At 35.2% G+C, this 17,356-nt stretch overlaps 1 protein-coding gene across 1 annotated transcript in view; it reads left to right on the forward strand.

The window, feature by feature from the left end:
- The window catches only part of ASCC3 (activating signal cointegrator 1 complex subunit 3), a 402,674-nt gene that overhangs the window by 64,224 nt on the left and 321,094 nt on the right, over positions 1-17,356 (forward strand). Inside the window, 5 exon segments of the mRNA XM_006148783.2 lie at positions 790-910; positions 5,500-5,704; positions 6,586-6,727; positions 7,929-7,994; positions 7,996-8,079. Of these exon segments, the coding sequence (XP_006148845.1) occupies positions 790-910; positions 5,500-5,704; positions 6,586-6,727; positions 7,929-7,994; positions 7,996-8,079 (618 nt within the window).

Genomic DNA, 17,356 nt, shown 5'->3' on the forward strand with positions numbered 1-17,356 from the left:
GAAAAATAATAACGTAGGTTCTGGGAAAGCCAGAACAGTATGTTGAAAAGCAAATTAAATTAATTTTCAGAATTTTATTTGGCTATATCAAAAGAAACCAAATATGAAAACTTGTTATTCTCCAATGTGTATTTATATATTTAAATCATAATTATTATTTCTTGGTATTGGGAGGACACATGCACACGCGCCAGTGTGTGTTTGAAGCCCCAGGTTTGGGGCTCAGACAGTGGTTGACCGTGTAGGAGTCCAGCACCTCAACCACTACACCACCTACTGGCCCCAGTCATAATTTTTTTAGAGAGAAATTTGCTATGGGCCATGTGTGCTCGACAGAGAGATAGAGACAGAGAGACAGAAAGCGAGGAATCGCCCCCCAGTGGGGATGGCCACGCCGCAATCCCTTCTCCTCCATTCTCCTCTCAGGATCTTAGGCACGCACACTCACATGCCGGTGTGAGTTTAAGCCACCAGATCCAGGACTCGAACCTTGGTCAACTACATGGGAGTCCAGCGACATGGCCATTACACCAACTGCTGGTCCCTATAATTATTTTAAATGTTGAAATAAAGTCTTTAATTATGTAAATGCAGGTAAGCTTTATAAGGTGAAAGCTCCTTAACAATATGAAGTTATTTTGCTTTCTAAGTTATTATTTTTCTTAAACGCTTTTGTTAATTCTTTATTTGTTCTCCTTCAGGCCTGTTTTGAATAAAGTATAAATAATTCAAAAACGTTCATTTGTATTAACAAGTATGTGGTTTGTTTGGTGTTTTTCTTTTTGTAAGCTGTTTGAACTGCTGGGACCTGAAGGACTTGAACTTATTGAGAAGCTCCTCCAGAACAGAATTACAATTGTGGATAGATTTCTTAATTCCTCAAATGATCATAAGTCTCAGGCTTTTCAAGGTAAGAAAGTCTATAGTAGTAATTGCAATGTAAAGGAAAGATTCACTGAGTTTTGAACCTTTTTAATATAATTACATTTGAGGAGGAATGGAGGATGGCACAGTGTTAATAGTGCATTCTATGAGACTGACCTAAATGGGAAGATTGCAAGTGGGAGTCCAGAAATCTCCCTGAACAAGCTGGGGTCATTTATGCCCATGATCCGAGGGTGGCTGAAGACCCTATCTCTTTTTCTGTCTTCCTTGTTTATGGAACATCGAAATAAGTAAAACTTACTTAGCTAGTAAACTAATTATTCAAAAATTAATAATTATATTAAAATTAACATAAATTGTACTTTTTCCTCCTTTGGTCTATTGCATACTTTAGTGGTACCATTTTGTTATGTATATTTTAGGTATGGCAGATTACAAAACAAATAAAAATGACATAAATAAGAGGACATTACGGCAGTGTTTGGATATGGTATTTTCCATATGTATTTTTTAAAGATTTATTTATTTTTTATTTTTAATTTATTTTTTTAAGAGAGATTTTTGCTAGAGGGTGCATGTGGTTGCCAGAAAGACAATAGACAGAGAGTCAGAAAGTGAGAAATTACCCTCAGGTGGTAGTGTGAATTTTAAGCCACCGAGTTTGGGACTTGAACTGTGCTTAACTCTGTAGGACTCCAGCAACATAACCATTATGCCATCTGCTGGTCCCTATTATTTTTCAATTTGGTATAAGGTATTTGTATTCACCAGAGAGAGAGAGAGAGAGAGAGAGAGAGAGAGAGAAAGACAGAGAGCTAGCCTCCAGGTCCTGGACTCAGACTGTCTTTGGCCACATGGGAGTCCAACACCTTAACAACCACACCTCTTGCTGGCTCCACGTTTTGTTTGTTTGTTTGTTTGTTTTTTTTAATTACCAGAGGGCATATGCAACTTACCCAAGAGAGGAAGAAGGACAGAAAACATGTCCTCTTCCTCCAGTGGAATGTAGTCATGCCTCAATTTTTTCTCCTCCACTTCTCCATTCTGTAGGGATTTGGGACGTGCATGCACATGCACCTGACATCTTCAAGCTTCTGAGAGGAAGATTTAAACTGTGGGTGGTCATGTGAGATTCACCCCCCTTATACACAGGAGTGTGGGGCTAGCCCTGTTTTTTTGTTTGCTTGTTTGTTTTTTAAGATAAATTTACTTAGAAGAGAATTATTTTTGTTTTAAAAACTTTTACATCTGGTATGATAATAATACAGTGCGCACTTGACTACCCTTCATGTAGATTCACCACTCATTAACATTTGTTCCTCCAACCCCCTTTCTGCACAGATGCACACCCCTGTATTTAAAAATTTTGCTGAATAATGACACAAGTTGTACATATCTTGATACTTTACCTATATAGTTTTCTACAAATATGTAAGAACAGTAACATTCTTCTACTTAACTTCAATGCAATAATCAAATTCAGGAGATTGAATACACACAGTGTCATGTAATGTATACATTTTAAAACTCAAAAAAAAATTAGAGTTGGCTAGGAAGCCAAAATTGTTTTTTTAAATGCCTGACTTAGATTTATAATTATGAGTTTTAAATGAAGTGATAAAAACAGCCTTAATTTAAATTCAGAATTTCTTATGGTGTTCCTTTATTAATTATGGAGTTCCTTGATTGCTGATAAATATTCTCACAAGTCTGAAGAGCTTTAAAACTGTTAGCAACTTGGAAGATTTTATTTTAGTGACCATTTTCTGCAGTCTTCATTCTTCAAGTATATTGACTATTTCTACACTGACTTGTTCCAAGATGGCAGCTACCTGTTGAATAATGTATAATCAAATTTATTCCACATTTTCTGGTGTCATGCTGGTTTTCTTTGAATCTTTTAATCTAGATATAAGCCCATCCTGCTCTGTCATATAGGGAAATGTAAGGTGGGCGAGAATTGAGTAGTCACGGTGTTACTGACTGTTAAGTTGAGGATAGTCATGAATTCATTTTAATTGCTATTTTCAGGACAAGTGGAGATTAATATTAGATGTGTCATAAAATTAAAATTAAGTTAGCTCTAGTTATCGATTGACAAGGATTTTTATGTCATAATTATATTCTAAACGTATAACTTTCTTTGTTATTCTTGATGTTAGATGCACTGTTATTCTATCCATTTTATTTCTGCTTATAAGTCTCTATAGTTAACCTAACTCAGGAAGGTGAACCACATGTTTAAACAGTGGTTGCTTTGCAACTTGATATTTTATATTCTTTTTGAGACCTTACAAAGCTTTCAATGAAGTAGACTTTATAAAAATAATTTCTTTAAGTTTACCTATCTACTTATTCTATAATAGATAGGGAAAAAACAAACAAACAAACAAAAAACAGAGGCAAGTGCCCCAGCAGGGTCTCCACGCTTCAGTCCACCTCCAGTCCCAGCCAGCCTTGACTCTGAGCATGTGAGTGCGTGCCTCGCATGCCCAGAATGGTCCTGGAACACAAACCCAGGACTTCCTCTGTATAGGTTCAGTTGACCCACTGCTGCACCACAGCCTAGACTGATACTTTTAATTTTTTTGTTTGAATAATAACAGGTATATATAATAGCACCCTTAACATTCATTTCTGATAAGTACCTGACATTATTCACATCATAAACATTCAGCTAGTATCTGTGTTGCCGATTGTGTGGCTTTGCAAATGGTTTAACATTTTTCTCAGTTTAGACTAATGTGGAAACTGCTGCAATGCTGTATTCTTTTTCTGACACTGAAGATTAGTTATAATGTATTAAGACTTAGGAAGTAAGGTGCATAAGATGTACTAAGGAACTTAGAAAATACTGTATTCACAACTGTAAAATTTAGTCCTAATAAGAATGGGACTATATCTTAGTTTATAATTTGATACTTTCCTTTTTAAGGCTTATAAAGCCATTATATAAGTGGTTATTTTCTGTAGTTGAGAGTTAAATGACTTATTCAAAGTCATATAATGAATTGATGACAGATGTCTGAGAATTGTGAGGATGTGAATTACAGTGAAGCTAATTTTCCCATCTTGATGCTACATTTAACTTTTTCCCTATTTTTGGACCTGAGAATATATTTTATGCAGTGCTTAATCAGAATCTAGACCAAGTCTCGTTCTTCATTGTCTTCCTAGCCTAACAGCAGCACCTGGAACATGGTAGATTGTCAGTACAATATACAGTTTTATTTGTTTAGATTGCTTTCAGTAACATTCCCTTCAGTTCTATTAAGGCTGTAGTAAGCCAAGATACTAGTACATAGATTCAACAAACACAAAAGATAATCCTGTTCAAAGAAAATTTTTTCCTGAATATTGAGTTGATCAAATGATAGACCTAAATTGTATTTTTATTTTTTTAATGCCAGGAATGTGTGTGCACACAAGAAGGTAAAGGAGAGAGGAATAGATACCACCCCTCCCCATGGGACCTGGTTACAATGCACTCATTTTTCCTCCAGTTCTCCATCCTGACAGGATCCTAGGGATCTGAACATACACTCAGAATGAAGCCAACTAGACTGAAACTTGAAATTTGATTGTCTTTGTGAGATCTGGCTTCCTCTGCACAGTTCCTAACCATTGTGCTGGGGAGGGGAGCTATAAACATTGAGTTTTGTGCCTCTTAATGGTTCTAGCTTTCTTCAGTTTTTTTTAAAAAAATGTGTTTTTACTAAAAGATGGACTTACCTTTTTTTACATGCCTTGGGCATCATCTGTATCTAGAACTAATGTTAATAAATATTATTTCTTATATAAATAAGTATATATATACAACTTTACAGACTTGACCTTATTATATAGGGAAAAGATAGAGCTGATATGTAAAAAGTTATGGGGCTACCAGGTGGCATAGAAGTTAAGATACTCAATCTCACATGGTCAATTGCACAGTTTGAGTCCCAGATCTGGTGGCTTTAAAATTGGTCAGGGTGCATGTGTCCCCAAAACACTAAGAGAATGCAAGAGAAGGAATTGTGGCATGGCCACCACCCCCCCCGGGAGGGGGAGAGCGAAGGGGGTGGTGATTCTCATTTTCTCTCTTTCTGTCACTCTCTGGGGAGTGCAATCTCCCTAGAGTAGAAACTAAAAAAATATATAAAAATTTGTATTTTGCTTTTAAAATTTATTTTTATATTTGTTATTTATAATATGTTATTATACCTTTATTTTGTTATATTGATAGTAAATGCTGAAATGTCAATACCTTTAGTTTGTTATAATGATAGTAAATGCTGAAATATCAATAATTTGTCTATTTATTGAAATTATGTAAACAAGAATTACTTCAAAATCATAAAATTGATTTTTAGTTTGCTCATTTATAATGTTTGTAACATAAAACCATTAAGTCTATGGGAAGAAAATGTTGACTTAGGCTGCTATGTAATATCAGTTAGATATTGTGATTTGTAAAACAGCTCTCCTTACAATGCATGATTGAATATAACAACTTTAAAAAAATGATTGTCAGAGCATCATGCTATTTTATGTTTTGGTGGCTGGAGAAGACTTGAAGATTAAGTCTTGTCCGAAATTTATAAAACATTGTTTCTTAAATTTGCTTCATAGACAATTGTAAAAAAATTTTAGGAGAAAATGCCAAACCCAATTATGGTTGTCAAGTCACTATTCAGTCTGAACAAGAAAAGCAGTTAATGAAACAGTATCGTCGTGAAGAAAAAAGAATTGCCAGACGAGAGAAAAAGGCTGGCGAAGATGGAGAAATTTCAGAAGGACTTACGTGCTTTGATCCTAAGGAATTGCGGATACACAGGTAATAAATTCCAGAAGCTCAAAAGTGCTTGTGTTGTAATTTCTGCTTTTTTTGGATCATTATCATTTTTTAAGTTTAGTTGTAACAGTTTAGGTGCTTCTTACTTCTAGTCATGTTTCCTTATAAGAATAGAATTTTGTTGTATGAAAACTTAATTTCCTGAGACAAGAAAGCTATGCTTAATTGGAATATTCTTGGCTGCATTCATGTATGTGAGAGATTTAAATTATAGAGGCAAGCTATATTTAGGTGCCACATACACAGGAGTAGTTTAAGATTTATAAAACTGGGGCCGTGCAGGTGGCATGTTGGTTAAGGCCCTAGACTCCCACATAGCCAGCTGCGGTTTGAGTCCAGGACTTGGCAGCTCGCTTTCTCACTTTCTCTTTTTCTCTTTGTCTCTCTCTGGGCAAATTAAAAAATAATAGATAAAATTAAATAATTCTTTAAAAAAATATTTATAAAGCCTACATAAATTTAGAAATTTTTGTTTTCTTTCCCATGATGTTTATTTCCATAGAAGTAGAAAGGTGAATAAATGAAGTAAAGTATTATGGTTCATTCTTTAAATAGTAAAACTCATTTGCAAAAAAAAAAAAAAAAACTATACCTTGTTAAACATTTAGATTATGAAAAAAAATTGTAAATAAAAAACATTAAGTCAAACTTAGTGGCTGGTGTTATCTTAAAATAGTATCAAAAAATGTGCTGAATTCTGTTTGGAATTTTCAGGATAGCTGTTCCTTATTTTGTGTAGCTTAATTTCTTCTCTTTTATAATTGAAGGCTACCTGAAATAAATATAATAACTTTGTTTTAACATATATGTTTGTTTTCAATGTTAAAAACTTAAAATTTGGCCTATTATTTTTGCATTTGCAGAGAGCAGGCACTTCTGAATGCTAGAAGTGCTCCAATTCTGAGTAGACAGAGGGACATGGATAGTGAAAAAGTACGTTATCCTCATGTTTATGATTCCCAGGCTGAAGCCATGAAAACATCGGCATTCATTGCTGGTGCAAAGGTATGTAACTGGTATTATATGACCACTTTTGATAATATGTCTATTCTGACTAAATCACATGCAGATTTTCCTTGTTTGTGAATCTAGTACTAGTATAATCTAATTTACCAGACTATGCTAAATTGTATTTAAAAATAGCAGGTGACTGGTCCTGGTTAAATGGATGCATTAGAAATCAGAACCAATATGACTGACCAAAGTTTGAATCCTGGCTCCACATGCTTGAAAAGCACACTAGGCATGTGTGTGTGTGTGTGTGTGTGTGTGTGTGTGTGTGTGTGTGTCTATGCCTCGAATCCTGATGGGAATGGAGAAATATAGATAAAAAGGATTGTGGTATGACCATACCCCACTGGAGGTGCTTTTCTCTCAAAATGTATGCCCTCTTGCAATTTTTAAAAAATGAGGAAAAAAATAGAGAAAAATGAGATATTGCAATGTCTATAAAATCCCAGGCACGTAGTAGATATTCAGAACATATTCGTTCACCTTCCTTTCATTGTTTTTGCAGTATATAGTTTTACATTTAGTGGAAAGGCTGAGAAATGATAAAATTTATATTTTTGAGTTTTATCAGTTGAATTGCTCTTTTATTTTTTTTTTTTCCGAGAGGTTTTCGCTATAGGGCGTGTGCGCTCGCCAGACAGACAGAGAGACATAGAGACAGAAAGCGAGAAATCACACTCCCGGGGGGATGGTCACGCCGCAGTCCCTTCTCCTCCATTCTCCTCTCGGGATCTTGGGCACGCACGCACACACACCCACACCTGGAGTGAGTTTTAAGCCACCGGGTCTGGGACGTGAACCGCGGTCGACTATGTGGGAGTCCAGCGACATAGCCATTACGCTAACTGCTGGTTCCCTCAGTAGAATTGCTTTTTGACTAAACTTCACTCTGTATATTACTCATTTTCCTAGTTATATGAGTACATTTGTCTTTAAGAATATCATTTAATTAATGTATACTTGATGATTCATCAATATTTTGTGTATTATATGAGATAACTGATTCCTGAATGCTCTTTGTGTGTGGCTTTTTATATTTGTTTTCATTTTATGTAGTTGTGTTTTCCATTAAATTAGCTGAATTTGTTTACCAGTACTGTGTGTATTTACCAGTGTAGTGTTCTTTTTTCTCTTTAAAGACTCTTTTCTAGAGCAATTGTTTTATTTTTCATTACCATTGGATTTTTATTTACAGATGGTTTTACCAGAAGGAATCCAAAGGGAGAATAACAAGCTTTATGAAGAAGTAAAAATTCCCTACACTGAACCAATGCCAGTTGGATTTGAGTGAACCAATGCCAGTTGGCTTTGAGGAAAAGCCAGTTTATATCCACGACTTGGATGAGGTGAGATGAACTATTTATGAAGTTGATATTTTGAAGCATAGTAGTGTTATGAATGAATTTATATTAGAAAATTATTTCTTAATGTTCATAATAGATTAATATAGTATAGAGACAAATACAGTTGACTACTAAATAGGCACAGTAGGAAATTCTAAATGAAGAAAACATATATAGGGTTAGCCCATTGCCTAGTGAGTGGTTCAGGACCTAGATTCCACATGGTCAGCTATGTGGTTCAAATTCCAGAAACACATCGGGTAAGCGTGCATTCATGTCCATAATCTGTAAAGGAGAATAACAGGAGAAGAACATTTCTTCATATATTAAATATATGTATGTATATTTTTGTGTACATAGTATATTTTGGCTATCTAAGCTAATTTTTAAAAATTCAACCTATGTAGGCTGACTTAATTAAAATGTCATAGAGGAATCACATATTGTATTAATACACGGAATGGTCAACCTGTCAAAAAAATAAAATACTTTGAGGAGGGATCAAATTCTAAAGTATTTATTGGGTCATCAGAATTAATCATGACATATTTTTCTGTTTCTCTTTGTAAAAATGTGTCATGACTTTTCCAGTGATCCAATAATTTATATCTCTCTCAGTTTTCAGTTTTGAATAATTTTAAACCTTTGGAAAAGATTCATGAATTGTACTGTCCATATATCTATTGCTTTGAGTTACCAATAGTTAAAATTTTGAGTCAGTGGGAAGTTTCCCAAAGGAAAAGGATGCTGCTGTTATTACGCTTTATAGGAACATGAAGGAAAATACTAAGAAGACAGAACCAGGTTATTAGTATTTTGAATGAAAGACTTAAATACACTTTTTTGTTGTTGTTAAATATGGTATCTATTTATACAGTTGGGAATTCCTATTTAAAAACAGTCAATAGAGTGTTATTCAGCAAAAAATGGACTGCTGACCCACATGTAATATTTGGTTTGTATAGATAATATAAAAGATGAATGTAATGTTCCATTTGAAAAATTAAAAAAGTAGAATCCTATGAAATCTGATTGTGGAGAATTTGTGATTTAGGTTGTCTGTGAGACCAGTTTCTTGAATCCTATCCATAAATTCTGGGGGAATACATAATAAAATATTATCCCTGATCTTAAGTTACTCATTGTAGTGTATCAGCTCCATTTCTTTGGAAGTAAGTGGCATAGTAGTGGTATGTTGTACAAGATTTTACGGTAGAACAGAGAGCAAATTATAAAAGATCATGCAATAAGCTATCATGGAGGTGAATTTTTAGAGCATGGTATTTTGCAAGATAAACAAAGGAGTTAGAGTGTATACTCAGTAAAAGATGCTGCATGATGTAGTTTGTATCCTTTGGGAAACAACAACTTCAGTCTTATAAGCCTATAGCCTGTATATAGTGAGTGAGAGCAAATGAGTCTAGAAAGAGATTTAATATCCTGCACATGAAGGGCTTTGAAATCATGCTAAGAGATTTATATCCCCAATTTTGAGAAATATTAGTTCTTAAAAGGAGAACAAATAATTGTGGATTTTTTTTTCACATGGAGAATAAATAATTGCATTTTTTTCACTTGAACGTTTAGAGTAGTGCTGCTGTAGTTCAAAGGAGAAATTTTATAAGCCTAAGTTAAGAAAGTAGTAGCCTTGGGACCAGCAGTTAGTGTAATGGCTGTGTTGCTGGACTCCCATGTCCTTTGAATCCAAGCTGAGTTTGAATCTTGGCTTCCTCACATTTTGGTTATGAAACTTTCTGTAGTCCAGTTTTAATTCTGAGATAATAGTACCTACCCCATAGTTGTTTATTCTTGTTAATATATTTTTTATATTTATTTCTTCCATGAGAGAAAGATAGCTCTTTGACTTCCGAGAGAAAGACAGACAGAGAAACAAGTACTCCCAACTGGGTTTTCACACCGCAACCCAGCCCTGGTTTTAGCTGACCCAGATAACAGGCACATTGACACACACCTAATGTGCACAGAGAGGTGGAATGCAAACCCAGTACTTTTCCCACATGGTACCACTGTGCTACCACCTGGTCTCTGCCCCATAGTTTTATTGTGAGAATTATATGAGTTAATATGTTTGAAACAGCTTAAAAGGAATTGGACAGTTAATGCATTATTATTATTATTATTATTAATAGATATTAAATGTAGATGTAATGATGAAAACTGACACTTTGAGATTAGTCAGGGAGTATGGATAAGATGAAAGTAGTGAAGGGTTAAGATGGTATCTTGGAAATTTAAATTTAAAGCAATAGAGAACAGAAGAGTCATCATTAAGGTCACAGAAAGTGGTTGAGAGGAGTGAAGGGAGTTTGAGTGCTCAGACGTCAAGTCAGATATTGTTATGATTAAAAAAGAAATTGTCACAATCACATCTAAAACTTCAACTAAATATTTCTGGTTATCTAATATGGTAGAAGATTCTTTTAGAACATTAGGTTTCTTGGTTTAGTCTTTAAGCAAGTACATGGAACCAAATTGTCCTCCAGTCCTTTTCTGTTCCAGAAGGACAATTATTCCCCCCATAGGAATGTAACCTCCTTTTCTGTGACCTTTAGTGAGTCTGTTAGTGTCCAGGGAAACTCTGTAATGTGACTGAACTGATCTTTTGGGGGAGGGGTGCAGAACTGGAGGGATACTACTTCTGAATACCTATAGTGCCTTTCTGATTTCATCTTCCCATCTTTGATTTTACAGTATCTATTTTTAGTGAGTAAGAGGAGGCCCTAGAAAATAGAATGCAGGAGGTTATACAGATTAGAATTTTAAGGAATATTCAACTCTGTTTTATTTTGCTGATATGCAAAGATTAGAACTGAAAATAAACTATTCAATAACATGGTAATTATTAGTGAAGTTTAACAGTGATAAGTTTCATGAAGTTGGGAAGAGGAAGGATTAGCTATCAACAGAATGAGTTCAGAAGAAAATGATAGAAGATAAAAGAAAATAGCATTTTTTTTTGTCTTTTTTTGGAGAGGTTTTTGCTAAAGGGCACGTGCGCTTGCCAGAAAGAGACAGAGAGACAGAAAATGAGAAATCACCCCTGAGGGGGATGGCCACACCACAATCCTTTCTCCTCCATTCTCCTCTCAGGATCTTGGGCCCGCACGCCACATGCACCCGGCATGAGTTTAAGCCACCAGGTCCAGGACTTGAACTGTGGTCGACTACATGGGAGTCCAGAGACATAGCCATTACGCTAACTGCTGGTCCCAGAAAATAACATTTTTGAGGAATTTTCTATAAAGAATTTTTGGGCAGTTGTGGGAGAGTTGTGGATTAACCGATTTTATTATTAAAGTGGGAGATACTGAAGGTTGCTTTTGTATATTTGTGACAATCCAGTGGAGAGGGAAAAATTGGGCCTGATTGAGTGAGAGATAATAACTGTAGGAATAATATTCTTAAAATAAGGTGAGATGAGAAAGAGTCTTGTGTACAAGTTGAAAGGTTCATTGTTGAAAGGATCAGAGATTTCTTTCTAAAAAGGGAAAGATAGAAATATAGATAGAAATGAAAGTATGTTTATTGATTTGGTGGTGGTGATGTGAGGTTCATTGGTTTACTTACTAATAAGTAAAAATAGTAGGGAGTGAGGGATGGGAAGGAGGAGATTAAAAATAATCAGCTGATTATTAGGTAAATATGAAAAACGTAGATTTCTAAGAAAATGTAGTAGAACTGCTCTACCAAATATATTTAAATCAAATACATTATTTTAGATAATGTATTTCAAATAGCAAAAGGCCTAAGGAAGACAAGTAGTCTTAAGTTTGGACCATTTACTTGCTCACTGTTGTCATTCAGAACCCAGGCTGCCTGTATCTTTTTATTCTGCTATACTTATTATTTTGGTTTCCCTTCCACTGATTCCCATCAGTTGTTGTTCTAGGGCCACTGTGTAAACAAACAAGGGAAAAAAAACAATAAGAGACGAGGACTGCCTTTTTCTTATATCTGCTTTAATGTAAGAATATCTTTTTCTTAAATCATAGGAAATGAGATCACTGTGATTGGCTCAGGGAAACGTGATTCTATGAAAGGACAAATCTGGAATTTTAGCTTTCTTTAGGGGAAAAAAATGAAAAAGTGGATGTGTGTAGATAAACAACATTGTCTGTTATAGAATACTATCATATGCTTCGTATTGCTAAACATAGCTGTCGGTATTAGCTAAAGTGGCAGGGAAGTGTAGTCATCAACCTTAGTTTTCTGTGTGAAAGAGGTTATTTAAGTGTATATAGCCTTTGAAATAGAAATCAGTTTTTATTTTTTGATCTACTATTGATAATTTATTGTAATATTTTCTAGTAGTTTTAGTGTTTATAATAGCTCTAAGTTTTTATTGCAGTTTTTCTACAAGTATATCAGTCTACTACTGATAATACTTCAAGCATAGTTCTACTTCAAACACGGTATCAGAATTTCACAACACCCTTCTACTTTTCATTTCCTGGCCTTTGTGTTAACTGTATTATACATTTTATTTCTATTTCTGTTGTAAACCCCACAAAGCATTTTTTTTTCTGAAAGCATTTTTTCTTAGCTACTATTTAAGATATCTCAATAACAATAACTTGTATGTCTTTATGGTAATTGGTACTGTTTTATTAAAAGTTCTAGATTTCTATCTGGTTGTCCATGTTTTATAGTTCTGCTGTTGATGAATTCTTCCTGCTTTGTATATCTAAAAAAATATTCATTTTGTTTGTTTTTGAAAGATATTTTCGTTTGATAGAGAATTCCAGGTCAACAGGGTTTTTTGCTCTAGTATTTAAAGATATCACAGCATAGATGTCTTGCTTACATTATACCCATAAGAAGTATGCTTTCCGTCTTGGTCTGTATTAAATTTGTCTTTTTCTTTTTTCTTTCTTTCTTTCTTTTTTTTTTTTTTTTTTGCTGTAGGTTACATATGCTAGCTAGAGAGATGGAGAGACAGAAAGAGAGAAATCACCCTCCAGGGGGGATGACCATGCCACAATCCTTTCTTCTCCATTCTCTTCTCAAGATTTTGGGCATGCAAGTGCATGTGCCCAGCATGAGTTTCAAGCCACTGGGTCCAGGACTCAATCATGGACGGCCATATGGGAGTCTAGCAATGTAACCATTATGCCATCTACTGGTCTCATCTTTTTCCTTTTTAAAAAAGTTTTCTCATTATCATTGGTTTTAGACGATTAGATTATGATGTGACTATATTAGCATTGTATTCCTCTATAAGAAATTACCACAAATTTGATCACTTAAAACATCCATTTATTTATTTCAGTTCTGAATGTCAGATGTAGGTAAGCTTGTCTGGGTTCTCTCTTTATAATCTCACAAGGGTGAAGGCATTGTATGGGTCAGACTAACCTCTCATCTGGAATCTCTGGGAAAGGATTCTCTCTATGTTGCTGGCAAAATTTATTTTGTCATTATAAGACTGTGTGGACATGCCCAAAAACACCAGGAGGAATATGGAGAAGAAATCATGTTGAAGCCATTCCGTTGGATGGTGATTTTTCACTTTCCCTTTCACTGCCTTTCTCCTGCAAGCATGTGCACCCTATAATAAAAACCTTAAGAAAGAAAGAGAGAGAGAGAGAGAGAGAAAAAAAATACAGTATCTGAAATTTTAAAATTTGCTGAATGGGCTTAACAGTAGCATAGAGATGATATAAATAATGATGCAAGAGAGATCAAAGGTAATTTTCTAATTCAAAATAGAAAAGAGTTTGGATAAAAGTCCCTCTTAGAACAATAATGATAGGTATAACATACATATAATTGGAGTCCTAGAGAAATAATATTGATAAAATAAGCAGAAAATACTTTTGAAACTACTTCAAATTTGGTAAGTGACGTAAGTTTATAGTTTCAAGAAGATTAGTTAATCCTAAACAAAATCAATAGGATGATAAGGGCACCTAGTACAATATGAACTGCTGAAACAATAGAATATATAGATATGTAGTTAAGTATTTCTAAGTCTTACACTTTTTAAATATTTATTTATATTTTATTAATTTTTAATATTACATTTAATCACATATATCTTTACAGTGTATAACATTTCTTTTTTTAGCACAATTACAATGCATATTAGTCAAGACAAGGACATTACTATCCACATTATTATCAGCAAATAGCTCTTCATTTTTTTATATGTATTTTTTTTATTCTAATTATTTTTTTGGAGCATTCAATCACTATACATCATTTGGGTTGTAAAGAGAATTTACCTAACATGAAATACTTCTCAGACCCACCCAATTGAGAATACTATACATGTCATCATCAACAGGTAATAAACCATTTCTGTGTCCCACAAATGTCATGTCTATTTTTTTCTCCTGCCTTCCTTCTCTATACTCTTTTCCCTCCCCACACTGTTTTCAGCATAAATAACTATTTTCACTGCTTTTATGCCCTCTAGTATTTCAATCTCTACCATAGAGTGTGGGTAGTCGGTATATATTAAGTGGATACATATTGTATCTTTCTTTCATAGCCTGGTTTGCTTCACTCAACAATAAATCTTCCCTATTCGACCACTTTCTATCAAGTGCTAGGGTCTTGTTTTTTAATGACTGAATAGTATTGTGTAGAGTGTATGTACCACACTTTTTCAATCCATTCATCTGTTTGTGGGCATTTGGGGTGGTTCCATGTCTTAGTGACCATGAATAACACTGCAATAAACATTGATGTGCAAGTGCTTTTCTGACGGAGCATTCTCCTGTCCTTTGGGTAGATAGAAGTGGAATTGCTGGATCAAATGGTAGTTTTGTTTGTAGATCTTTGAGGAAACTCCATATTGTTCCCTCCAGTGGCTGGACCAATTTACATTCCCACCACAGCCCTGCCAACACTTACTACGTTTTTGTATTTTTAATCTTTACCATTCTGACAGGGGTTAGGTGGTATCTCTTTTGATTTTAATCTGTATCTCCCTTATGGTGATGGATGTTGAGCATTTCCTCATGATTCTTGGCTGTTCGTATGTCTTCCTTAGAGAGATTTTTTTGTTCAGCTTATTTTCCCATCTTTTAACTGGGATAGACTCCCCCCCATACTCTGGTTATCAGTCCCTTATCAGTCCCTTATCTGAGGCATAGTTTACAAACATATTCTCCCATTCTGAGGGTTGTCGATTCACACTAATGAGGGTTGTCGATTCACACTAATTACTATGTCCTTCGCTGTGCAGAAACTTCTTAATCTGATATAGTGCCATGTGTCTATTTTGAAGATTATTGCTTGTGCTTTAGGGGTCTTGCTTAAGAAGTCTTTGCCTACCTCAGGATCTCCCAGAGTTTCCCCAGTGTCTTCCACCAATAGTTTTTTTTTTTTTCATTACAACAAAATTTATTGGACACCTACTATGTGCCAGGCATTGTCAGTGGTCCTTCAAATACATCAGTGAACAAATCAAAATTCCTCACCGTTTAGGAACATTTTACTTAATTATATTCATGATAGAGTGCATATGTGTGTACATGCATGTGCACAAGAGAGAAAGAGAAAGGTGAGCATCATCCATGTGGTCTGGTCATTCCATAATCCCCTTCTTCCCATCCTCCAACCCACTGGCTCTTGGGTACTCACATATCTGCCCAGTGTGTTTCAGGCTGACCAAGTCAGGGTTTCCAACCATGATTGCCTCTAGGATCTGTTGTTTCTCTCTCCTGTTGTTCTCTCTCTCTCTCTCTCTCTTTCTCTCTCTCTCTCTCTTTAATGCCAGATGTTACATGTGCTCAGAGAGGGGGAGAAAGTAATCCTTAATGGGGTATGATCATGCTGCAATCCTTTTTCCTTCTTATGTGTGCATGTACACACGCACACAGACACATGCTCCACCAATAGTTCTGTAGTTTGAGGTCTTAGCTTCAATCTTTGATCCATTTTGAGTTTATTTTTGTTAATGGTGAAAGATGGGGATTCAGTTTCATCTTTCTGCAGGTAGATACCCAGTTTTTCCAGCACCATTTACTAGAGAGTTTTCCATTTCCAATTGGATTGACTCGTATCCTTTGTCAAAAATCAGTTATCTGTAAGTTTTAGGATTTATTTTTGGGATCTCTATTCTATTCCATTGGTCCACCTGTCTGTTTTTGTTCCAGAGACATGCTGTTTTGATTATCATAGTTTTATAGTATAGTTTTGAGTTAAAGAGTGAGATGCCACCACTGCACTCTTGAGCAGGATTGCTTTGGCTATATGAGATCTTTTACGACTCCAGACATATCTATGATTGTCTTTTCTAGATCTGTGAAGAATGTCTCTGGTATTTTGATTGGAATTGCATAAATATGTACATTAATTTGGGTCAAAATGTCTTATACTTCTAACAAATGTAAATGACTAGGTTTTTTGTTTGTTTGTTTGTTTGTTTGAGAGGCTCTTGCTATAGGACTCGTGCATTCGCCAGACATGGTGAGACTTGCCAGAGAGACAGAAAGCAAGAAATCACCCCCTAGGGGGGATGGCCACGCTGCAATCCCTTCTCCTCCATTCTCCTCTCGGGATCTTGGGCACGTGTGCACACGCGCCCGGTGTGAGTTTTAAGCCACTGGGTCCGGGACTCGAACTGCAGTCGACTACATGGCAGTCAGGCAACATAGCCATTATGCTAACTGCTGGTCCTGATTAGTTTTTTCTTTTCTCAGTTACTAAATAGTTTATTTTTGCTATTGAAATGAAGTAAATGTTCTTGGTATGAATCCTGTTTATTATAAGACAATTACTTTTTAGGAAAAAAATTCATTTCAATTGCTTTTATGAACTTTTTGTTATTGGAAATGTGTTCCTATTTTACTCAATATTGAATGCTATGTACTTTTCTTAGAGAGGAGTTTTATGTAACGTGTAATTCTATAAATTTGAAGTAGTTTAATTACCAAATCACTAAAGGGGCTATATTTTAAAAATTATTTCCCCCATTGCCATCCCATATATACAGTTTTATAGATGTATTTTAAATTTTCAGTGAAAGGTGTACAAGCAAATGGCATAGCAGTAATGTTGCTGGGCTCCCACATGACCGACTGTGTTTCGAGTTCCAGACCAGTGGCTTGAAATTCAACGTGGGGTGCGTGTGTATGCCCAAGATCCTGGGAGGAGAATGGGGAAAAAGAGATTGTGGCATAGCCATCCTCCCTGGGGAGTGATTTCTCACTTTCCCTCTCACTATCTTTGTCTTTGTCTCTTTCTAGTGAGCCACATGCCATAAGGCAAAAACCCCTTAAAAAAAAAAAAAAAAAAAGAGTATCAGTGA

This window comes from Tupaia chinensis, unplaced genomic scaffold (genome assembly GCF_000334495.1).
Source record: "Tupaia chinensis unplaced genomic scaffold, TupChi_1.0 Scaffold000244_1, whole genome shotgun sequence".
In the NCBI taxonomy this organism is placed as follows: Eukaryota; Metazoa; Chordata; class Mammalia; order Scandentia; family Tupaiidae; genus Tupaia; species Tupaia belangeri.